This window comes from Hemitrygon akajei, chromosome 2 (genome assembly GCF_048418815.1).
Source record: "Hemitrygon akajei chromosome 2, sHemAka1.3, whole genome shotgun sequence".
Taxonomy (NCBI): Eukaryota; Metazoa; Chordata; class Chondrichthyes; order Myliobatiformes; family Dasyatidae; genus Hemitrygon; species Hemitrygon akajei.
The window spans coordinates 61,231,272-61,257,718 of record NC_133125.1 but is presented as its reverse complement, the minus strand read 5'-3'; the positions used below and the strand labels follow the sequence as shown (position 1 = coordinate 61,257,718).

General features: G+C 40.0%; 1 protein-coding gene across 6 annotated transcripts in view; it reads right to left on the bottom strand.

The window, feature by feature from the left end:
• Nucleotides 1-1,167: 1,167 nt before the first annotated feature.
• LOC140742044 (sodium/potassium/calcium exchanger 2-like) overlaps nt 1,168-26,447 on the bottom strand; it is a 252,401-nt gene continuing 227,121 nt past the window's right edge. For all 6 annotated transcript variants that reach the window (XM_073072769.1, XM_073072795.1, XM_073072805.1 and 3 more), the window contains 4 exons: nt 19,746-19,889; nt 17,311-17,400; nt 8,653-8,819; nt 1,168-7,161 (listed from right to left, as the gene is read on the bottom strand). In XM_073072769.1, coding sequence (XP_072928870.1) covers nt 6,912-7,161; nt 8,653-8,819; nt 17,311-17,400; nt 19,746-19,889 — 651 coding nt within the window. In that variant the 3' untranslated portion in view covers nt 1,168-6,911. The remainder of the gene's footprint in view (nt 7,162-8,652; nt 8,820-17,310; nt 17,401-19,745; nt 19,890-26,447) is intronic.

Sequence of the window (26,447 nt, the reverse complement as noted above, 5' to 3'; positions counted from 1 at the left end):
CATGGAGGATGCCATTGAATATTTTTGCTATGATCTACCACTTCAAAACTAATTTAAATCCAAAGTCTTCTTTCCTCAGACAGCAGACTTATTGTTCTGCCATCTAAGCAAACAAGCTGAACACCAGCCATCCAACACAGGTTGCTGTCTAGGGTGCTCAAGCTCCATGTTATATACACTCCTGGCTTCAGTCCAAACAGTGGACTACTTTCAGCATCAGTGTGGGGGAAGGAACAGGTGATAAGTGTATCGCGACAGAGCTGGGAACAAGTGGTTTGTGTAGAAGCCCAAAATCTAGAATAAGTCTTTCGTCTGGCATATCTCTCTCAGTAGACATGAAGCCAGTCTGGAAAGCAGCAGTAGATACAGGAAATCTCCCAGTAACCAAGCGACCAGTAGATAGAAAGTGATTTTTAAAAAATTCAATGGTGAGGAAATCTTTCCTGAATGTGTGCTCTGCTGTCAGTGTTTAACAGAAGGATTTGCTGAACCACTGAGCCCCAAAATGGCAGTGCTGAGATCAAATCAACAATGCATGCTGTTTAACAACATAACCTGCCTTGCTACTGATATATATTCTGAAGATACCCAATGCACATCCACTCTCTGCATTGTTTGATATTCTAAACCAAACTATTGCTAATATGACTGAACAGTGGACTAGAATATGAGCACTTAATCCCTTAAGAAAATTAATTTAAAAAATCAATTTAAATGGCTGAACTCTGTACTGAAGTGCTATACAAAATCATATAATAATATAAATATAATTTTAATGATTCTTTTAGGCTAATAATTTTAAGGTACATTTTTTAAAATTATGAAACTGCAACCAGTATTTTAACTTGAACATTAGTATTCAAATTGAAAGTTGAGTTGATTTGATTTAATTGAGATAAATGAAGATAGTCATTCAAAAGATTCATTCACTGCTTCACATACATGCATGTTTTTCCAACTTCTAATCATGTGATATTTTAGCTTTTCAAGTGAGCGGAAGGATAAAGTAATACCATAAAAGCACTGCTTTAAAAATGATAATGGTTTCAATCTTGCATATTCCACCGTGGTAACATATCTGAAAGCCTGTGTGAACTTTACCCCAATGAATGGTTTCCAAAATGTTTATGGTGAAATGACTCTGGATTTCAAGAATGACCAACAATATTCATTTGTAATTTTTATTTCCACACTTATTATATCTTACAGAAAGAGACACAATTTAAATAGATTGCCTTTAAGTGGAGAAACCTTACAGACACAGCGATAACAATAACAATAGTGCAAGAACAAAGTTCTGATCAGAAAGCCATTAAGATACATTTTAAATAGATTATGTACAAATATTTTCTTACTATATACAGTTATGCACTACTGTTAATGAGCTTGGTAATGAGGACTACATCAATACACAGTACAGTACATTTGACTTCTAGCCTATGCTTTAGTCAGTATTTTGAAATTATGCATGTCACATCCCGTTGTTAGTAATCAATATTTGAATATTAACTCAAGTTGCATTGGTTACTGCAAAGCCAACGTGCAGAGCATTTATAATTAATATTAGGGAAGATTACAGGGTGTTGAGACAGAATCAAAGGTTAAAGGTTGTTTAAGAAATTGCACTACAAGGCAATTTATGAGGCAAGTAAACAGAAGGGAGTGCACATGTTGCTGTACTATTTGTGTACATTAAAAAAATAGGATGCTAAACTTTGTGTTATAACAGATATAATCTTTCCTCTGGTTACAAAACAATCAGGTAGCTAATAAGTGTCAAAAGGGGTATCATACTTTGTTACTTTTGGCATTGCTAGGAACTCTGGCCTGTTTGTATAACTTCCCAATGAGGTAAATATAACTTGTGACAAAAAAAAAAGCAAATAACACAGCATAATCAGCAATTTGAGAAAAAAAAGACGAATTAATGTTTATATTGGAGACCCTTGTGGATGGAAATCATCCACTTGTAACATAAACCTGTCTTTTCAGTTGCTGCATATTTCAAAACTTGTTTCAGGTTTTCAGCATTTACAGATTGTTATTTATTATTATTAAAGGAGAAATATATCTTCTATATGACTCATGTATTAATGAGAAAAATAAAATCTTAAACCTATAGATTAGCGATAATCTCCAGGCATATTGGCAGATACTCACTGATGTATTGACTATATGAGAACAGTTACCATTAAAATATTGCAGTCAAATATTGCTTTGCTTCAGATATAGGAGAAGCAAATTTGAAACATTTTTCATTGATGCACAACACCGATGAGTTTTCCTAATGAAACATTATAATGTTTTAATTCCCCAAACTGATGTATGCATCATTAAAAAGACATGCACATTTCAGCCCAACTTATCTTTTTACATAAGTGCTCTACAGTGCTTAATAAAGGTTATTTATGTGCCTCTATAAGTAGTAGTTACCTTTAAAACACATTTGTAAGGTTTTCCACCAGACATTAGATCACAGCATTTTCAAATCTTTACCCATTTATTATATTTCAAAACATATTTAAAATTCTTGGTGACTGTTCAGAGGACCCATTGCTTACATGCCATATTGTTAGTATGCAAACATGATACAAATTCTAATGGAGTTCTTTTCAAGTATGGTGAGATCTGCGGTTACTCTACCTATTGAATTTGGAACTGATCCTTCATAACTCACACTGTACCCACTGGTGTCCTGGCACAAAGATAAGGAGTTTATAATAAATCCAGACACTATATATTGAAGTTTGATGGATGAAATTTGCATCACATATTCTTCATTTAGAAAGGTCATTCTGTGCAGAAATGGTTTTGTTAAACGTCACTATTTAATTTTCATGCAGTACATTCAAAAATACAAGTGAGTGGTCAGACGCAGAGGTTGAAATCTATTTGGAAACATTAACAAGCAGCCGATATAATAATTACTGGTTTGCCAAAAATTACTGTGGGGTAATGTAAGAGATTCAAAGTATTTATGTCATTGTTAGCTTATTTCTGTTCTGTTAATTTACTGCTGTCAATAAATAATTAATTTAATATTGTCAACCCAAGCAATGCAATCTTTATAGAATCAGTGATTCACTTAACCAAGTCCAAGCTCATAAAAGGCTCTTATTTATTGAGGTAAAGGAGGAAATGATCACAAAGTTGCAAAAAAAAGTAATTATAGCATTTAATCAGTTGCATCTTCACAGTGATTTAAAACATTTTGGACTGATTTGTGCTGACCACCACCCACTGAGTGCATCTTGTTTGTAATCAGTGAAACCCCTCATAATATTTGCAAGTATCTCACTGTAGACAGTCCTCAACTATAGAGCCTTTAAAGTATTAAATATTAAGTTTGATCAAGAGAGCATAGTTTCTGATTCAATGATTTTTGATTCACTGATTTTGCTGCCTACAAGTACCTAAAATAATATGCAATTTTTATAAAGAACCATGCAATTGAACTACATTGCTAATAAAATCAGATGTGTGTTTGCACACTGATGAGTTCACAATCTCGGGCTTATTACTTAGAGGAGTCATTAGACAAAGACCTTGCACATGGAGCAATGGTTGAGCCATTTCTCCAGTCTCTTATTAACTGGCCCCATGCAGCATTTAAATGATGCAATCTGCCAAGTCCCGTGGCCATAATTTTCTGTGGAGCCTGAAATAAATAGTGACTGGATAAGGGACTTTGGTGGGGCAGGTGGCAGAGATACTCTGAAGGAGAGAGAACTAATAGAATAAAAATCTGCATTCATGAAATAATTTAATTCCAGCTTCTTTTAGCATGTTATTATTTGGATAACTTTTATCTTTTGAATAATTTTAAATCCTTTTATAATTCAATCAACTGGTAAAACTCTACCTAATGAAAGGGTTTGTGAGATGACGTGAAGTGAGCTCTCATAATATTTATGAACATTATCTACTTATTGCCTAAATAAAGTAATAAAGTGAAGTGAGGAAGAATTTGGTTTACAATGCAAGGTGTAAAATGGCTGCATTGAGTGCCAATCTGGGGATTGTATTACTATGTACAAAGTAAGCCTAAAGACATTTAGTCTGGATTATTTTTTCAGGTAACCATGACAGCCACCTATAAGAAACGTTTTTCTTAAATATACAAATAAAAAAGCCATTCTTCATTCAATGATTCTGTGACAGAAAATTGATAGTGACAAGCCAGACCTGTTCAAACCAGGATATTTTTTGTTGGCATATGTTACTGAAATATACATTTAAATATTGGAATGTATTACTATCTTGACAGAAGTTAGATTATCTTTTTTTCATTCCCACTATCCTTAAGAATTGGAATTTACTACTGCTGGTGAAGCTATTGAATAATATTATTTCTTCTCTTAAAATAGATTCACTGAATTGAGAGGACTGAGGTTCAATTTTTATTGGTCTTGCATCTCTTGGTTAAGATGCACACCTGATAACTAAAACAAGCCTACAGAAATTTCTACCTGTGTTTGCATAAAATATGAACTTAAAAAGCTGTTTCAACTGTAGGGCACCTGAAGAGGAGTTACTAGAAAGAGGAATATGGACTTCACAGCATGGGAGTATAATCACTGTTGTGGTACTGTGTTATCTTTTTAGCACAGAAATGAAGATTGAGAGGCCACAGAATATTACTACTCCCAATAATGAACCCAAATGGGTGAAATCAATCACAAGAGGTGGTCAAGGGTATAAAATAAATAAATAAAGACAAAGTTTATAGAATTGAGATTCCTGCCGAAAACACAACAAAGTTCATAATCACAGTGGATAATTTTAATTCCCTTTTACTATCACATAAGAATGATTAATTTGATCTCAGCAATAGATTCTAGTGATATAACCTCCTGAAATTGTTTTAAAAATCACCTCTAACCACAAGAATATTAAAGTAACATGCCATAGCTGTCTAAGGGTACAGTAAAATATCCTCTTTTTCACTTCCATCTTGTTTTTGTCATGGTGGCAGCTAAGTACCATTGACAGGACAAAGTGAGCACCGGTCTCTGTAGTTTGAAATAGGTAATCAGAAGCTATTATGTTAAGACTAAATGTTAAGAGTTTAATAAATATAATCAATGAAAATATGAGTGTATATTTGTTATTTCTCTTGTGTTTTATCTACATTCATGTTTAAATAATCATTGTTTTGATTAATGCTTTTGAAGAGTACACACAGCTTCTTTTGCCTGCAAGAACATCAGACAAACATCACATTGCACATATTGTCCCAAGATTGACAATAATCCTATGTCATTTCATTACATTCATTATGGCCATCATCAGTTCAAGCATGGACTTAAGTATCCATCCAAGTGAGATTATTGCTGTATTAATTTTTATTGACAGCTGTAAATAAATCTATTGAATACTATTTGAATATCTGCTGAACGTTAACATTAAAAAGCCCTAGATAATTAAATATTTATATATATATTTATACTGTATATTTATATATAGATTTATTAAAAAACACACCTTTATAATATTTCCCCATTTACTCAATCTGTATATTGACCATATTATATAAAGCTGGAAACAGTAGCATTAAGAGTGAAGACCTATATTAGATGTGAAGTCATGAGGGCACAATGCTGATTGGCATGCCACACCTTTCACCAGTGTTCGAATTTCCCTGTAAATACTGCACAAAGCTTATACAGTGAGAGGAAAATGTGGAGATCTGTACAAAGATCTTACACAGAAAACTCTTTTGTAATGCATTAGCAACTCAATTCATTACTGCACTTGTGCTTTGCTGATGCATATGAAACCTAATTACAAGTACAGAGGAATGTAGACTTTTTTTTAAACAGACACATTTAGGGATTGAACTAAAATATCTAACTCAATGAAAGGCATTTTAACTAACTACACATCAGGTTTAATTTGAATCTATATCATGGTCTTAAAAAAAGAAGCATAATGGATAAAGAAAACATACAATAATGTCCATCTGTAATTGTTTAAGTAAAGTGCAGAAATAATCTACAGGCCCTAAGGTGTTACTTCCACAATATGGCAGAATGTCAGCGACTTGATTTTGGTTTGAGTCAAAGCAGCAAAGCAATAATGTTATATATAATGGATAAATAGCTACAACCTTAACACCAGATTAATAGCTCTATGACCTTAATCTTGCTGTTCACATCTGATTCAGGTACTTGAAAGCAAATTCAATCTATAGCAGCTTCATTATTTTATTCATAAATTGTACTGGTGATTAGAAATGTGGTGCTAAGCTACAGAAAAAATATATTAAAAATTAAAACATAAAATTATGTAATGGCTTAATAGATGTGCAAAAAAAAATCTAAGACTTACTGAAGTGACTGTAGCAATCATTACATCTCCAGCACTAATCTGATTTGTAGTACCTGAAGAACAGGCAAATTTGGCTAACTGTCTAGAAGAACCCCCAAAACCCAGAAGACACCCTCAAAATCAGTTTAATGCACCATTTTCTTTTCAAAAATAAATTAATTCACACCACTCATTTTGAAATATTAATGTGATATTTTTTCAATATTGAAAATCTGGCAGAAAAAATCTCCCACTGAATTTCATGTAACAACAAAAAAGACATTCAAATAAATCTTCTTAAGGGGTCTTTAACCAAATTGGGCAGTAGTCTTTCCGTAGACATCAGAGTAATTCAGTGAAATCCCAGAAAGTGTAAATCTCTCCAAGACACAAACATCAACTTTATTCATTTGCTTGAAATGAGGTCAGAAAGTCAACCAATCAAGTAAAAAAAAGTTACTAACTTTTAGTATTACTTTTTCATTCACCATTAAATTACAGCTGAGTCGGTCTGGAAAATAAAACAAAACTGCAGCGAGCAAAATGAGTTATCATTTTCCCATCTGTACCTCTAATTGAGAAAATGTGTGCAGTTGTGAAGCTCACACTGTAACAGGGCACTCAATGATCTTCTTTTCCAACAGAACAGAGACGATCAGAAACACAATGTATAGTCCAAACATTATCAAACCAAGAGCTTTATTCATTTTCCATTTGCAGGCTCCAATTGAAAGGATGACGAAGAGGAGCATGATGAAAAGAAGGACAATAGCACAGAACAAGCCATTGCTGCTGACTTGGACAGGGCGAAAGTTGGTGGTGAAGGCTTTCAGGAGCCACGGCAGGGGCAAGCTGAAAAAAGATGAAGGAAAATAGACTTCAAAGATTTCTGAAGCAGCATATTGAACCATTACTTCTTTCATTAATCATTTAGAGTTAAGCTCTACTACAAATGCAGAGTTTGATGTTATTGCAAAGATAGATGTATATTTTATCTAAGAATAAAGAAACTGATGTTTCAATGGTGCAGTGGTTTCATTTAATATCAGAGAACGCATCCAATATACAACCTGACATTCTCACTCTTCACAGACATCCTCGAAACAGAAGAAAAACCCCAAAGAACAAATGACAGAAAAAAATCTTAAGAATCCCAAAGCCCCCTCCTCCCTCACACAAGCAACAGCAACCCTCCTCCCTCCTCCTACTTATTCTGGCATAAAGCATCAGCATTCTCACCACCCACCATGCAAGCAACAGCAAGGCCCCAAAAAGAGACCATGCCTTTCACATCAAGTACTGGTGTAGAGCGCATACTTATCAGTCAATCTTATCAAGGCACCGAAAAGTCCTCCAAAGAGTCATGGGATCTTTTAGATTCAGCTGGATAGGGTTAAACACCTCGCTTTGAAGAACATCTCTTAACTAAAATGCAGCATCCCATTGCACTACAGCAAAGGGTCAATGTGTCAAATTCTGGAAGGGGGTTAAACTCAGCCTGCTGTCGCAGAGGTTTGAGCAGTACCACTGTGCCAAGCTGGAATCATTTAGAAAGTAATAGTTCTTTCATTGAATAGCACAATAATTTAACAACATTGTACTCATGTTTGCATTCTGCTGAGAAAGTGCAAAATGAAAGGATTCAAGTTAGTTCCGTGTGGTGCTGAGAACTTTTTAAAGACATTCAGATAGAAATAGAGGCCTAGTTGATGAGAACCCAAAGGTTGGTTTTCAGAGGTGTTATGGAGAGGGAAGCATTATGGATCTGGAAGGGGAGGAAAAGGGTTAGGAGTTGAATGGAAAGAGAATGAGATAAGTAAGAGTTGGTCTGGGTAGGTAGCAGGGAAGCTACAGGACTGGCATGTCAGGGATTGAATGTGTAAGAGACTATTTGTTTGAGAAGCTGAAAACAGGATATAATACAGCTTCAATGCCTTCTGTTAATTAATACTCTAATTGAGTTGATGGATGTACGTGTCAGTGCTAAAACCAGCGATCATTTGTGCACCCCTAATAATCTGTGAGGTCAGTGATGATGATGGTAAATCACCTCTGCTCCCTACTGAGCACCATGATGTCATTTACTGCTTGGGCTTATAAATAGAATGGCTACCTCAGATAATAGAAGAGGGGAGAACTTAAACATAAATATGTTTAAACACAGTCAAGTGAACAATGCAACAGATCTGCGAGTTGGCCAGTTGGTTATCCGGTGGCCAGCTGGTATATATGGGGTCAATAGAAAGGGCACAAATGCAACAAATGACAGAAAATTGGGCACAATTCTGAAAGCATTCTGTTTGACATAGATGGCAAGGTCAAAATTCCTTTATATGAACTTACCCAACTGTAATGTCAAATATATTGCTTCCAACTGAGCTGGACACTGCCATATCACCAAGTCCCTTCCGCGCAACAATTACACTTGTGATTAGGTCAGGAATTGAAGTGCCTGCTGCTAAAATCGTCAATCCCATGATCTCTTCGGTGATCCCAATAGTCTCCCCAACCTATAGAATTAAATGAATAAATATTGATTTATGTGACACCAGTAGAAGAAAAGCTTGCAACTATATCGGGATTCATTCATAAAGATCACCACTCTAAATCAATTTAATTGACTTAAACAATTCCTGGAGAAAAGGATTAACTCAGCATATGTGAAATATTAAGAATCTTAAATCATTTTCTGGATACAGTATTGTATACAGATTTGACTACAAGCAGAGAATAAAAAGAATTTCCATAAAAAAATCATAGCTTGAGAAAATGATCACTGATCACAAAGGATCATGGCAAGATTTTTTGTTGAGATCATCCCACAACTTCTTTTTCATAGATACAGTCAGCCCTCCTTATCCCCCGGTTCCGCGTGCATGGATTCAACCAACCGCGGATCGGGAAAACCCGGAAGTTCTCTCTCCAGCACTCGTTGTTTGAGCATGTACAGAATTTTTTTTCGGCATTATTCCCTAAACAAAACAGTATAACAACTATTTACATAGCATTTACATTGTATTAGGTACTATAAGCTAGAGATGATTTAAAGTACAGGCAGTCTTTACGTCGGATTTGTACGTAAGTCGAAACAGGTACATCCGGTATTATTTAGCGTCAGTTAGTCAAATGCTTGTCTTATTAAATAGAATATATTTTACCTTTCTATGCATATAAAACACTTAAGAAATGTATATATTTCAATAATTAAACCACTGTGTTGCTTAGTAATAATTGTAGTTATCATCGGGGCAGGACCTTTCACATGCTCCATTATTCTCACTTTATCCTTTAAATATGTTCTGATTGTTGACTGACTGTAGCCTAATGCTTTTCCAATGACCAATGGCGCTTCACCTCTTTCCGATCGCTTTATTATTTCCACTTTATTTTCAATCGTGATTGTTTTCCGTCAACAGAACAGAAACACTGCGGATTCAGCAGCAGCCGCGGGCGGCAGGTCTGAGCTCCCCCGTGTCCTAAAGTCCACCCACACTGAGACAGGTTAAATAAGGGACTTGAGCATCTGCGTTTTTTTGTATCAACGGGTGGGGTCCCAGAACCAATCCCCTGTGGATAAGGAGGGTTGACTGTACTACATGTAACAAAGCAATTCTGAACATTTAGTACCTTAATTGTCTGATAATTCAAATTAATATATCAATTTGAAGGAAGAGAAGATGATCAGATTAATGGAGGTTGTCAGAGATTCTCTGTGGACTAACCTATTTCTCTCTCCAATAGATAAATGCGATAGTCACAAAGCACAGAAACAGTCCCCTTGGCCACTGAATCTACACTGACCACTAAGCACCAATTTTGACAAATTCTACTGTTATGGCTTGTAACTCCAAAACATAAATCTATTTAGGGAGATAGTTACTGCCTGTTACGTCCCTGACATTTAGGGCGGCAATGAAGATCCTCCATCTCTCTCTATTCATGGCCATTTTCTCTATTGTGCCCCAGGTTTGTTTCAGGTCCATATTTCTGTCTCTATGGTACAGCACCAAGTTGTCTGTGGTCTCCCTCATTGCCTCTGCTCCTCAGGGGTCCTATGAAGTGCTGTTTTGATGACGGAGCTGGTGTCTCTTCTCATCACATTTCCAATCCATCTCCAGCGTTTCCTCATGATGATTGTGGCCATGTCCTCTTGGTGACACTGAAGGAGTAGGGCGTGCTTGGAGATCTTCCTTGGCCAGAAAATGTAGAGGATCTTCTGGAGGCTCATGGTGTGGAATGACGATTGTTCTGTGTCATGTGCCAGCATTCTGTGGACAGAACCCATCTCTGGTACAGCTTCACCTTGGTGTAGACACTATACTTGGTTGATCCGTATGTGTTGCTCATCGATCTGAAAACGTTTCTAGCTTTGCTGAGTCAGCACTGGATGTCGTCCTTGGTCCCAACATTCTGCTGAACGAACGTCCCCAGGTAGGTGAATCTGCCAGTTGATGTCATATGCCTTGATGGGAGGAAGAAATTCCACACTGAAGGTCATGGTCTCAGTCTTTCTCTGGCTGACTTTGAGTCCAACCTGTCCACTAAAGTGCTGAGTTTTCTCTTACATGTACTGGCGTGTATGTGATAGTAATGTGAGGTCATCCACAAGGTCAAGGTTTTCTAAAGTAGAGAATAGAGTCCACCTAATACCTCGCTGCTTATCATTCATTGTTTGCCTCATAACACAGTCAATCACCAGGTTAAATAATATTACTGACATTACACGGCCTTGCCTGACTCCTGTCTTGACTTCAAAGCTCAAATTGCAGACCTCAACTGTGTAGGTGAAGTTACCATAGAAACGCTGGATTAGCTGGACAATTTTGAAAGTGACAGAGCTTGTAATGCATGTCTAACTTTTTTTTAACTTTAAGAAAGGTGTGCACTTATCATGGGATAGCTTCATGACGTATACAATTCAATTACTCTTACACATAACACACAATCCATTATGTTTACAATAAAGAATGCTTAATCAAACAATGTATGTACATTACTCAAATATTAATTATACAACACTCCTTCCTGCTTAACTATAAACCCCAACTCAAGGTCAAATGCATCCCAATTTATAAACATATACAATATAAACAGTATACTTAATAAAACTATTATATAGACATTCACAGCTTTGTAAATTTTAAGTAGTCTCATTCAGGCCTGGAGATTTAATCACTGTGTAGATGATCTTACTCTAGTGGGACAATGCCTTTCTTGACGAGGTGGGTGGGGGGGTGGGGTCACTCTGCTTGGCAGGAGAGACGAGGCTGTGGAACAATCTCTGTTTCTGATGCCTCCTCCGTGGTGGCTGTAGGAATTTAATCTGGGACTGCAGGAAGTGGTTCGGTCAGCTATGGACACCTCTCTTCTCCTTTTCTTGGCTTTCCTCTATGGATCTATTTTGATCCTTGCTTCCTTCATATTCTCAGCTTCTTTCTCTCTCTTTATCCTGCTTTTTTTTCTTTCTCATGTTCCTTCTCTCCTTTATGCCTTTTCCTTTCTCATTCACGCTCTTTTTGTGCCCTTTCCCTTTTTTAGTTTCTTGTCTTTCTTTTTCTCGCCTTCCTTTTTGAGTATCTCTGAATTTGCTAATTTCTTGAGAGGTTAGGTGTCGTTTATTCTCTTCCATTTCCATAGCACTTATGTCACCTCCTCTTTCTTTTCCTTTTTCTTCTTTCTAGATTGTGCATCTTGATCCTGGGAAGGAGCATTTAGTTCACTGGACTATTCTCTTAATAATCCTTCTATTGCTCCCTTTATGATCTGACATCTCTTGGGTTCCTCATCCACAACATCATCTGATGAATCCTCTGTTTTCCTATTTCCATTGACTCCTTTTGCTTTGGCCTTCCACTCATCCGTCTAGGCTTTGGTCTTTGCATCTACTTTTACAAGCAGCTTTTTGTCTCCCATTTGAAGTTGATACTATAATCTTAATGCATGCAGAATAGGTTCTGGCTCTCTATACTCACAAAAGCCAAATGCTTGCAACTTTCCTGAAGCTTCTTGAATTCTCTTCCAGCTTAAAATCAAGTCACATTTCACAAGTAACTACCTGATTAACATAATCAGAAGCTTTCTCAGATATGTTGCCTACAAAAACAATTGTAGTCAGACAACTGCTTTTGTCACTTTCATGCTTCCTCTGAGCAGCATGGTCCTTCCTTGATCCAATAAACTTTCCTACCAGAGTCCAAGTGGTTGGCACCAACACTCAATTTAGACAGTCGTGGCATCATTCAGTACCTTTCAGATGACTTCATCGCAGAGGGTGTGGCATGCAAATGATGGATGGATCTCCAACCAAGTTGTAGTTGTCTCAGTCAATTGTGTCCTGACAATGCTGGTCCTGCTGTTTTCACCATAACCAAGCCAAGTGTGGCTTGTTGGTTGGTTATTACACTGTTACTAATGTCATTCTCACCAGAGTTATCTTTTCTCCGTTACAAATTCTTAATTGGATACCTGCAGACTTCAGTTCTGTATCTTTAAAATGTCATTCAAACTTACTTTGTGGAATGACTGAAACATCCAAGCCAGTGTCCAATTAATTTTCTGTTCACTTCTGGTGTAAGCTATGGTCAGTTTTCACATTGTAAATGACAAGGTTATCCAGTCTTGTGTCACTTTCATCATTATCAAATTTTCCATCAACAGCACATAGATTAGTGCTCTTTCTGAAACTGCAACTTTATTTTTTAGCCTTTTCTTTTCCTGTGCATTCCATTTACTTATGTCTGCTCTTTGTATGTGTCCTACTTTGTTGCATTTTCTGCACATTTTACCTTTAAACCTGCATTGGTCTGGTGTACGTGAGCCCCTGCCACAATGGTAACACTATATGTTCAGACAAATAGGTTTCTATTTAGACATTGCAATTTCATTTACCTCACTTTCATTACTGACTGCAACTCAATTGCATCTCTGTTGATGTTTCCATTGATACAGCTATTTGAACTGCTCTTTTAAATGTGTTATGACCGCAGCCCCCTCCTTTGTGAGAATCGCAGGTGTTATGCCCGCAGCCCCCTCCTTTGCAAGAATCGCAAGAGCACTGGGGGGGGGGGGGGAGGTCAGTGGACCCAGGAAATGGGAGAGAGACGTGCCGGGTGCCTCGTCCCCAGCGATGCAAATTAACACGACATTGGCCATTGTCTCTTGGAGACACATTTGTGGATTCGGGACTAGTATACGTGCAAGCCCTCGGGCAAAGTGGGCGGGTTGAGAGAGAGATTGCATCACCCCCAACCTGATTGACATCTACTACCCTGCGAGTCAAGATAAAAGGGGGGGCTGTAGAGATGGCCCCTCAGACGCACCAGAAGACACGCTAGCGATCCCGTAATAGCGGGCAGCCATTTGAAGGAAGCCACGTGCGTTCGGTTCCCTTGCCTGGGAGCCGGTGGCGGGCACCACAGAAACGATTTTTCTTGAACTAACAACGGGGAACCAACTCCCGCGACTCAACGGATTGGCCTCATCAAAAGACCCGGGCAAGTTTCTTTTCTCACAAATCTCTCTCTCTCCAACAAGTGAAAATCAGCAGTCCCCAAAGGCTGAAGCCTGCAGAAACTGAGTGACTTTTATATTTCCATCGGACAATCTTTTATCCCCTAGACAAATGATAGAGCGACTTCTTATTGATGATTATTACTATACCCGCGCTTTAGATTGAGTATTGACGACGTATATTATCTGAATGTTTGTATTAACCTTATTTCTGTGCCCCTTTATAAATAAAGACTTTTAAAAATAGTACCATCAGACTTCAATGGACCTCTCTATCTTTGCTGGTAAGTGACCCAGTTACGGGGTACGTAACAAATGTAAGTTGTGCTTTCAGTTAGGAACCATTTTTGAATGCTTTCTTTTAGATTCCACAAATTAAAGTAACCTCTCAGTACATCATTAAGCCCATTATAGAACTGACAATGCTCAATCTCTTCAAATCAACCATGTACGCTGGAAGGGACTCCCCTTCATTTTGATTCCTCTTATAGAACCTAAAACTTCCTGCAGTCAACAAAGGCTTTGGTTCTAATTGTTCCTGAATTACTTTCATGATATCAGCAAAGCTCTTTTTGGCTGGTTTAGATAGAGCAGTTAAACTTCAAAGCAAACTGTATGCCTTTAAATCCAATACACTCAGCAAAATTGGCATTCACTTCTCATCAGTTATTGTGTTTGCTATAAAATACTGCTCAATCCACTCAGTATACAATATCCAGTTATCTCTTGTGTAATCAAACATGCCAATCTTTTCAATGTAGTCAGCCAATTTGGCTCTTTTTTATGTGATTATCATCACCCAGTACTCGCTGCTTATGAACCCAAGAATTCTTCCATTTTCTGCCTATTTAAAAAAAACACAATCATCTTTCCTTTTGCGAAGGAAGCATGCTGCTTGAAAGGGAAAAAAAAACATGCTGCACTTTTTCTTAAACTTGATTGTTTCTAGCTGCACTTGCTTTTTAAAACTCAAATATCTCTCTGTGTTTTAACAGGAAGGTAGCCATCTTCTGTTTGTTTTAAAAATACCTAATCGCCACTGTTATGTTTAGTAGCTAAAACTTAAATCGATTTGCAAGAAAAAAAATGGAGCCTTGAATGCGATCTAACTTTGGTTTTTACCAGTTTTACCAATCACAATACTATTTTTTTGTAGATTTAAAAACATTCTTCCTAGTGAAGGTATTCTTGGGTTGAGATTACGTGATTTTGACCAAGCAATGGTGAAAAAATGGTGGTATATTTCTAATTCAAGATGGTCTGCAGCATAGAGGGGAGATATAGGTAATGGTGTGTCATGTATCTGAAACCCTTTTCCTTATTGACAATAGCAAATACAGGTTTGGGAGGTGTTTTTGGAGTCACCTGGGGGAGTAACTGCAATGAAGTTTGTATTAGAGATACCCTGCAGTCCTCTGCATGCTGGTAATGGAAGGAACGAATTAGGGTAGTGGATGCAACAGCAATTAGTGGATGATTTTGAACTGAATGGTGTCAAGCTTATGCCTGCACATATCCAAGCAAGTATTTAATGTTTAATGTTATTTATAAATTTAGGTTATTTATGTTATATTATTTGTTTTTCTAGTTTTCTGGCTCTGAGAATTACATAATAAGCTAATTGATACCATAGTTACTGGATGCTAATTATTTATTTATTGAGATACAGCGTAGAGCCCTTTGAGCCACAATGGCTAGCAACCCCCTTATTTAACCCTAGTCTAATCGCAGGATAATTTACAATGATCAATTAACCTGCCAACCAGTACATCTTTGGACTGTGGGAGGAAATCGGAGCACCCAGAGGAAACCCATGTGGTCACCGGGAGAATGTACAAAATCCTTACAGACTGCGGTGGGAATTGAACCCCGGTCATCTGCACTGTGAAGGTTGTGCTAACCACTAAGCTACCATGCCGCAAGGAGGAACACACTGCAGCTGGTGGTGTATGAATTACAGACTGGTTAATGGGTGCTGACCAGGCAATCAAGCAGGCTGCTTTGTTCTGGATTGTGTTAGAATTCCTGAGAGTTATTGGCACTGCACTAAATCAGGTGAGTGGAGATTATTCTGTCATGCTCCTGACTTGTGTCTTGCAGGTTGTGGGAAGACCTTAGGATGGCAGGGCATGAGTCACTCAGTGCTGGATTTCTAGCCTCACGTGGCTGGGTCTCGTTGAGTTTCTGATCAACGATGACTCCCGGATATTAATTGTGGGAAATGCCACTGATTGTCAAGGTTAGGTGTTTGAAAAGGTCATTGCTCAGGATGAATATTACTTCCCAGTGATCAGTGTATTGTTCAGGTTTTGCTGCATGCAGGCAAGGACTGCTTCATTCACTGAGGAATTGTGAATAAAATTGAACATTGAGCAAACATCAGGAAACATTGGAAAAAGTATTAATCCTTTAAAAAGCAATTTTTGAAAATAACACTGCATCAAAGAGAAGTCAAATCTCTGGTCATTTAGTGACTAGCAAGTAATATTACCTTTTAATTTTTGACCATCGTGGACTATTGCTTCCTTACTTTTTCCTCAGACTGGGTCTAAATTTCAAGCCTCACCACTCAACTCAGTGGGAAAATGGGGTCATGCTCAGCAAATGCAAGGGAGAAGTGTTGGTTAATTTCTGCAGAGTAGTGGCTCTCAGGCAAGTCCCAGGATGGAAAGGGAAAGAGTAATTGAAAGCAGCTTCCAGATTCAACTGCAGTGCTAGTTCTTGCCACGGCACAACATGCCATTGACATAATGTAGAAACAAAATGGAGTACAGTAAGCCTAACATTCTTACATTGACACTAGACATCTAATTAACATCTTCAAAGGCTAAAATTTGTTCAGGATAACTACCTATGTTACCTGGAATTTAACCTTTACTAATGTGGCAAATGCATATGCAATTAATTAATTTTATTTGATTTTTTTCACCTGAAAAATAGACAGAGAATTTGTTTTAGTTATAATGTATCTAATTACTCAGGTTGATAAATAATCACTTTTATAATGACCAATACAAACATACCCTTTTAAAATACAAAGGAATCCCATGATTTTAATTAGCATTTTGGTGTTTTCATTCTACAGTTGTATTTATTTATCTCGAGACATCTATGGTCTAGATCAGGGGTTCCCAAATTTTGTTTGCCATGGACCTCTACCATCAACTGGTTGGGAATCCCTGGTGTAGATTTTATAGACTTTGTCAATCACCTCAGAGGATGTCCCTGTTGTAAAGATTCATCCTTTTGTATACAATAACTAAACATGTGATGCAGTAAAGTGTGTCAAGATTTACTTTCAAAATTAGTTTCCAGATTTCAGAATATGAGCCTTATGTACTGTACATACATTCTTCTAGTTTACTTACAACAGGGGGCTGACTTTCTCTTAGGTTAAAGGATTAAAGATATTAAGATTCTCTATCCGATAACTACTTAATGAAACAAGGAATAAAACAATGGTTCATAATTACTAGAAATGAACGTACTTACCTGGTGAGCCCACCAGACCATTAGATAGGAAAAGCCTGCAATCCAGGTGATTGATCCAAAGAAGGAAATTACAAAAAATTTCCTGGAGCTCTGCAACATGAGAAAAGCGTGTGTAATTTTTGAGTGTACACTCCTAAATCAGCACAACTCAAAATAAACTTGGGTATCAACTTATGTAACTTTAAATGTACAAGCAATTTTCCAGTAATAGTAAATTATTTTGTTAACCAGCAAAACAGCTTGTTTTTATGGAGTTATTTATATCTCTGGAGTGGGAATGGATTATTTCTTTAACAAACAAGCTTTCCACATAATTCCCACTTTCCTTTACACCAAATCACACTAATGCTTCATCTAGCATCTTCATTATCTCAGTGTTATGATAGAGGTTGTATAAAAAGAAATTGGGTTATAAGAAAATACTTCCACTGAACATACTGATCATAAATCTTCCAGTCTTAAGTAGGATCAAATTAGGTATATCACAAGTTCTATTTGATTTGTCCTAAATACATTATGAAATTCATAAAATGAATAATGCTGCAATCATCAATTCTAAATTTCCCCTCAAATTCTCTGAATGATACTTGAGGCATCTGCAATGCTTCCTTTTATTCTAACACACATGGCATTTGCTTCTCCATCCAGCAATCAGAGGATCAATATTTACCCATATTTAATCATTATGTTTGCTAATAAATAAGTTTCATAATGAGTGATGGAATTGTAATTTCTCTTACAAGAAATGTTCAATATCCCATTATTTTATTTCTTTAGAACACAGAATACAGAACATGACAGCACAGTACAGGTCCTTCAGCCCACGAAGTTGTGCCAACATTTTAACCTATACTAAGGTCAATCTAAACCTTCCCTCCTACATAGCTCTCCATTTTTCTATCATCCTATCTATGAGTTTCTTAAATAGCCCTAATGTATCTGCCTCTAACACCAGCCCTGGCAGAGCATTCCATGCATTCACCATTCCTTTTTAAAGATTTATCTCTGACATTCCCTCTATATTTTCCTCCAATCACCTTAAAATTATGCCTCCTCTTATTAGCCATTTCTGGCCTGAGAAAACCATTGTCTATCCACTTGATCTATGCCTCTTATCATCTTGCATATCTCTATCAAATCACTTCTAATCCTTCTTTGCTCCAAAGAGAAAAGCCCTAGCTTGCTCAACCTATCCTTATAAGACATGCTCTTCAGTCCCGGCAACATCTTAGTAAATATCCTCTGCACTCTCTCTATATCTTGCACATCTTTCTGAACACAATGTTTGAAGAGTAGTCTAACCAAGGTTTTATAGAGCTCATTGGTCTGTAATCCCATGGTTATCCTTACACTCTTTCTTGGACAAAGGAATTACATTTGCCACCCTCCAATCATCTGGTACTACACCTGTGCCAGTGAGGATGTGAAGATCATCACCAAAGATGCAGCAATCACCTCCCATGCTTCCCATAATAACCTGGGGTATATCCCATCCAGTTCCAGGGATTTATCAATCCTATTGTTTTTTCAAAAATTCCAGCACATACGCTTTCTTAACATTGACATGTTCTAGCATATCAACCTGTTTTACACTGTCCTCACAAATGTCAAGGTTCCTCTCGCTAGTAAATACTGAAGCAATGTATTCATTAAGGGCCTCCCAACCTCCTCCAACTTCATGCAGGCTTCCTCTACTATTCCGATTGGTTCTACCATCACTCTAGCCATCCTTCTCTTCTTCACGTGCATGTAGAATGCCTTGGGGGGGGGGGGGTTCCTTAATCTTACTCATCTTTGCCTCCTTATGCCTCCTTCTAGTTCTTCTAAATCCATTCTGCCGATCCTTCCTGGGCATCTTGTAACTCTCTAGAGCTCTGTCTGATCTTTGCTTCCTAAACTTTGACGAAGGTTCTTGACTAGATATCCCACATCTTTTGTCAATTATGGTTCCTTCACCTCCCTTTCCCTCCATCAATGGGACAAACCTATCCAGAATCTCAAGTGTTTCCTATAAGCAACCTCCACATTCTTGTTATGCATTTTCCTGAGCACATCCATTCCCAATTTAGTTCCTGCCTAAAAGCATAATTTCTCCTTCCCCTTTCCCTTGAGATTAATAGTCTTGCACAGGATAAAACTTCTAACAATTACTTCTAAAGATTTCTTTGGTGTAGAAATTAAATTAAATATAAAATTAATTTTATGTTGTATGTATTAAAGAGACAATGGAACTGAGCTTTTATTCAATCTATGTGTTTAAACAAATGAACCTGACCCTGTCTCTCTACTATTAAGTTTTAGAGACCTGTTTGCCTCCTTTTCCTCAGCTTCATTCTTGCTCTCCACTTTCATTTGTTTCATTGTTGCAGATGCAGTTTCCCAGTACTGTGCATGCATTAAAACACTGAGAAAAGAAAATCTGTACAGATGCTTACCTTCTTCCTAACGTCAGGCAAGGTTAACCACAATAGGGACACAATAGGCAGTATAACTAGAAAGATAATTCGTTTACGTGTTGTATCTGGCCAGGCCAAACTAAGTGGCTTATCTTCATCTTCATTCTGTGTGGTAACTTCAGCCTACAAAAAAAGGATGGGACCGTGATTTAATATTTAATGCAGGCATGTGACACCGACATTATGATTTCTGGAAAAATTGATTTTTCTTATCACAGAGTTATACTGTGTGGAAACAGGCCCTTCATCCCTACTCGTCCATTTTGCCCAAGTTGTCTACCTAAGCAAGTCCCATATCCCTTTAAAAGTCTCTGTCAAAATGCCTTAAACTTTGTACCAATTCCTCTGACTGCTTTTTCTACTTACTTACCACACTCTTTGTAACCAAGTTGACTCTCAGGTCACTTTTTAAACTCACCCCTCCTCCTTTAATCTAAGCCCTTTAGTTTTAGACTCCCCTACTCTAGGAAAAAGACTGTGATTATCTACCTTAACTATATCCCTTACAATTCTTGCACCTCTCCTTCCAAATCCCCCTCATCCAAATACCTATCCAAACTTCCTCAAGTGTTACAAGACAATCCACTTCTGCTGGCAGCTCATTCCACACTTGCACTACCCACTGAGTGAAGAATTTACTCCTTAGATACCCCTTAAATATTTCACCTTAAAACTATGACCTCTAATTTAGTCTCATTCAACCTGAGGGGAAAAGCCTGTTCGCATCTACACCCCTCAATTTTGTACACCTCTACAAGAACTCCCTGCATCACCCTGCGCTCCAAGGAATAGTCCTAACCTATTCAACCTTCCCTATAACTCAGGTCCTCAAGTCTCAGCAGCGCCCTTATACATTTTCTCTTCAGTCTGTTGAACTTACTGATATTTTTCCTCTATGTAGATGAGAACTTCACACTATACAGTATCCCGTATTTGGCCTCACTGCCATCTTGGACAACTTAAATATAACATCCCAACTCCTGTACTCAAGGCCCATGTGACAAAAGCTCTCTTTATGACCATCTGCCAGTGACGCCACCTTCAAAGAGCTTTGGATTCTTATTCCTAGGTCTCTTTGTTATACCATATTATCATCTATATCATTAATAAAGGTGAAAAAAAAAATAGACCCAGCACTGATCCCTGTGGCACACCACAAATCATAGTTCTCCAGTCAGGGAGACAAACTATCTACTTCCACTCTGTGGCTTTTCCTGCTAGGCCAATGCTGAATCCAATTGGGTACTTCATCCTGAATGTCAAGAGCAGCCTCCCATGTGGGATTTTGTCTAAGGCCTTGATGAAGTCTATTTAGACAATGTCTAGCATCTTCCCTTTACCAGACTCTCTGCCATTGATCATCAAAACTGAGCAATTGTTTGGTTGGCAGAAGAAAAATAAAACAGCTCTGCATTCATGTGGATAAGCAAAGATTGTTAAAAATCAAAACTGTGCACTGATTGAGAAATGGAAAATACTCATGATTAATCTGGGATTTCAATGGAGTAATCAAGAAACTTCTGATGTCAAAATATTCACACGGTTCCGAATTTTTCAAGAAAAATTTAAACCTACTTCATAAGTCCAATTTATTTAAGTTAATTAATGACTACTTCAACAGATCATATTAACAAGGACAATCAGATCAATTGATTCTAACTTAACTATCAATAATTTTGTTTATTACAAATACAAGTTGAAATCACAGTTTTCCCTATTTTCAAGCTCCTGTATAAATAATCATGAATTATAAACAATAAATCTTAAAACTCCTCTTATAATATTACAATAGTTCATTGCATTTGTTTATCTTTGGAGCTGGGGTCACAGCTCATCACTTGAGAATCTCATGCAATGAGATTCTATGTTCTAGGTTTTACATACATAATTGAGTGAAATCTTTTGTGAATTGATATAACAGCTTTTTGTTCTTCATCATTTACAGCACAGCCTGATTTTCAAAGGTAATTGACCCAAAATATACTGTTCAATGACATAAAACAGACACCTTGAGGCCAATTTTCTGTTTTTAGATGGTGATGTCAAGGCTAAATTACTGCCTTTTTGCTGATCACCAGTAATCAGTTTGTTTAGGATATTCATGATGATGAGTCAATATCTCTGTCTGTTTCAGGAGGCTAAGTTGAAAAGGGTGGGGGACACGTACATATGTATACAGAGGTTCAATTACATACTTAGATAGGACAAAATATTTGAGGTCCATTGGTTGTACTCTTTTGATTAGGATCTGGAAAAGAGTGACCAGATACTGTTAAATGAACTGCTTCCAGCTGTTTATGTGTGTATGTGTATATATATACTGTATATTATTTTAAAAGGACAAGCAGAGTTCTTGGTTGCAGGGGTGGGATGGGGAAGGGAATGGAAAATGTAGCTGACTGGTGAGCACCCATAGCATTAGAATGAAGTCCTATATTAACGTGGGTTGGACTGCTCAATAACTATAATGAACTATTGGGCACAATTACACTGCTAGCTCTCACCTAGTATTTGTTGGGGATACTAACAATTCCCCAAAGATCACCCCAGCCTAATTGGTGATGAAGGTCATTGATGATAAAGTAGGATGGAAAGCAACACAGGCCTCAAAACAATATTTTCGGAATTAAAATGGTTGCTTTCATTTTATGATCACAAGGAGTGTTGCTGGAAATCAAAAAGCATAAACTTAACCGCTTAACAAGAATCGGCATCAAAATTGAAAGTTGACTAAGTATCATTTGAGCAAAAGTCCAAGGGTTTCAAGCGGTTCAAGACTGTTTAATGTAATTTCCAGTACACTAGTGTAAAGGAGAACAAAATAATTGTTACTCTGGATCACCTGAGACACGAATAAACACAATGAGATAAAGAGCACAATAAATATTAATACATAAGACAGCTTATACACATAGTGATTATATGTCCATGAAGGGATGCCAGACACAGAAACGTCTGTACATAAGGTGACTCTGACCTTACGGAAATGATAAAGTAGTGGTGTTGGGGTGTGTGGCTGGATGGGTTGCTGGGTGGAGGTGTTCAGCAGCCTTACTGCTTGGGGAGAGTAATGGGTCTGGATTGTTTGCCATGTAGCTTCCTCCCTGATGGGATTGGGACAAACAATCCATGGGCAAGGTGGGTGGGATTTTACATGATGTTACAGGCCCCTTCACTGCACTTTCTGTATATGTGTCCTTGATGGTGGGTAGGCTGGTACCAGTGATGCAATGAGCAGTTTTGATGACCTATTGTAGACTTCCTATCTGCAGATGTCCAGTTTCCATACTGCCTCAAACTACTAGCATTCTGCACAAATCAAGCCCGTTTTACACCTATGCTCAACACCTCTTTTTGGTGTCAAGTTTGCTGAGAATGCAGTGAGGAATACAGTAATGCTTCAAATAGACATGCAGATTGAGCAGAGGACATTTGGCAAATCTTTGGTCCCACTCAAGGAATGCTTTCATACAACAGTGTACTGTATTTCCATTCCAAAGCTCAAAGTTCAAAGTAAATTTATTATCACAGTGTAGCGGTGTGCTACACGCAGCGCTGAAATAATGACACGGAGTCGGTAAACTGCAGTTAAAAAATATTTTATTCGAACTTCGCGGCCTCGCTTTAAAGCCTCCCTGATCCCGCCCTCCCCGGGCGCGGATGCTGTAGGGGGCACGTATTCACAGTCCTGTCCCGCGCGCGGATGCTGTAGGGGGCACGTATTCACAGTCCTGCGCGGGCTTTTCCCTTTGTTGGTGAAGCAGACCTGGCGCCCTTTTGGGACTGGCCTTTGTGCCGGCGCGCTGGCTATTTGTGAGCCGGTTTGAGTGTGCTAGGAAGTGTGTCGCCACATAACCCCCCCCCCCAGAACCGGCGATACACCCCCCAATGTCCACAGTCTGGGCCGGACCATGTTTGGGAGGTCGGCCTCTGCGCCGCGGTGCCGGGAACTCGACCGGTTGCGCCACGTCCACATGGGCCGGTTTGAGTCGGTCCACCGTGAAAACCTCCGCTCTCCCCCCAACGTCCAGCACGAGCGAGGACCTGTTGTTCCTGAGCACCGTAAACGGCCCTCGTAGGGCCGTTGCAGCAGTGGCCGATGCCCGCCCCGTCGTACAAACACAAACTTACAGTTCTGCAGGTCTTTGGGTACGCAGGTCGAGTTCTGCCCATGCTGCGAAGTGGGTATGGGGGCCAGGTTGCCGAGCCTCTCGCGTAGTCTGCCCAGGACTGCTGCGGGTTCTTCCTCGTGCCCCCTTGGGGCTGGTATGAACTCCCCGGGGATGACCAGGGGTGCGCCGTACAGCAATTCGGCCGACGAGGCATGCAGATCATCTTTGGGCGCCGTGCGGATGCCGAGTAGGACCCAGGGAAGCTCGTCCACCCAGTTAGCTCCTCTCAGGCGGGCCATGAGAGCCGACTTTAGGTGACGGTGGAAACGCTCCACCAGGCTGTTCGACTGTGGGTGGTAGGCAGTTGTGTGGTGCAGCTGTGTCCCCAAAAGGCTGGCCATAGCTGACCACAGGCCGGAGGTGAACTGGGTGCCTCTGTCGGAGGTAATGTGGGCCGGTACACCAAAGCGAGATACCCAGGTGGCGATCAGTGCCTGGGTGCAAGATTCGGAGGTGGTGTCGGTGAGCGGGATCGCCTCTGGCCATCTTGTGAACCGGTCCACGATAGTCAGGAGGTGCGGCGCTCTGCGCGACACTGGCAAGGGGCCCACGATATCCACATGAATGTGGTCGAAACGCCAGTGGGTGGGGTGGAACTGCTGCGGCAGAGCTTTGGTGTGCTGCTGCACCTTGGCCGTCTGGCAGTGCATGCACGTTTTGGCCCATTCACTGACCTGCTTGCGGAGTCCGTGCCAAACGAACCTGCTGGAGACCATCCGGATGGTTGTCCTGATGGAGGGGTGCCCTAAGTTGTGAATGGAGTCAAAAACGCGCCGCCGCCAGGCTGCCGGGACGACGGGACGGGGTTGGCCGGTGGTGACGTCACAGAGTAGGGTCCTCTCACCTGGGCCTACGGGGAGGTCCTGGAGCTGCAAACAGGAGACTGCGGTTCTGTAACTAGGGATCTCCTCGTCTGCCTGCTGCGCCTCTGCCAGTGCCTCAAAGTCTACCCCTTGGGAAAGGGCATGAATGTTAGGGCGAGAGAGCGCATCCGCCACGACATTGTCCTTACCCGAGATGTGCTGGACATCCGTCGTGTATTCAGAGATGTAGGACAGATGGCGCTGCTGGCGGGATAACCAGGGATCGGACACCTTCGTGAACGTAAAGGTAAGCGGCTTGTGGTCCGTGAACGCGGTGAAGGGCCTACCTTCTAAAAAGTACCTGAAATGCCGGATTGCCAGGTATAGCGCCAACAGTTCCCGGTCGAAAGCACTGTATTTGAGCTCGGGTGGTCACAGGTGCTTGCTGAAAAACGCCAGGGGTTGCCAGCGACCCGCGATGAGTTGCTCCAGTACCCCACCGACTACCATGTTAGATGCGTCCACTGTGAGGGCGGTAGGGATGTCCATTCTGGGGTGCACTAGCATCGTGGCGTTTGCCAAGGCTTCTTTCGTTTTAATGAAAGCGGCGGCGGACTCCTCGTCCCAGGTAATGTCCTTGCCCGGACCCGACATCAGGGCATGATTCGGGCAGCTGAAGGGAGGAAGCGGTGGTAGAAATTTACCATACCTACGAATTCCTGAAGGCCTTTGATTGTGGTGGGTCGGGGAAAATGGCGGACTGCGTCTACCTTAGCGGGCAGAGGGGTTGCCCCGTCTTTAGTAATCCTGTGGCCCAGGAAGTTGATGGTGTCGAGCCCGAACTAGCATTTGGCCGGGTTGATTGTTAGACCGTATTCACTCAGTCGGGTGTAGAGTTGACAGAGGTGGGACACATGCTCCTGACGACTGCTGCTGGCTATGAGGATGTCGTCCAAATAGATGAAAGCAAAGTTCAGGTCGCGTCCCATTGCATCCATTAACCGCTGGAATGTCTGTGTGACATTCTTCAGGCCGAACGGCATGCGGAGGAACTCGAAAAGGCCAAAAGGGGTGATGAGTGCCATTTTGGGGACGTCGTCCGGATGCATCGGGATTTGATGGTATCCCCAGACAAGGTCCACCTTGGAGGTTTCCTGCAAAGTCCTGAATGTGTGGCACAGGGTAGCGGTCCGGTATTGTAGCCTTGTTCAGCCTGCGGTAGTTGCCGCATGGTCTCCAGCCCCCTGTCGCTTTGGGCACCATGTGCAGGGGGGGGGAGGCCCATGGGCTGTCAGACCGCCGTATGATCCCTAATTCCTCCATCCTCTTGAACTCCTCCTTCGCCAGTCAGAGCTTGTCCGGGGGAAGCCTTCGAGCACGGGCGTGGAGGGGTGGTCCCTGGGTCGGGATGTGGTGCTGTACGCTGTGTTGGGGCATGGCTGCTGTGAACTGCGGTGCCAGAACCGATGGGAAATCCGCCAGGACTCTGGTGAAGTCATTGTCGGACACCGTGATGGAGTCGAGGTGTGGGGCTGGCAACTGGGCTGCACGCAGGGAGAACGTCTGAAAGGTCTCGGCGTGGACCAGTCTCTGCCTCGGCAGGTCGACCAGCAGGCTGTGAGACCGCAAAAAATCCGCACCCAGAAGCGGTTGGGCTAAGGCGGCCAGTGTGAAGTCCCACGTGAACCGGCTGGAGCCGAACTGTA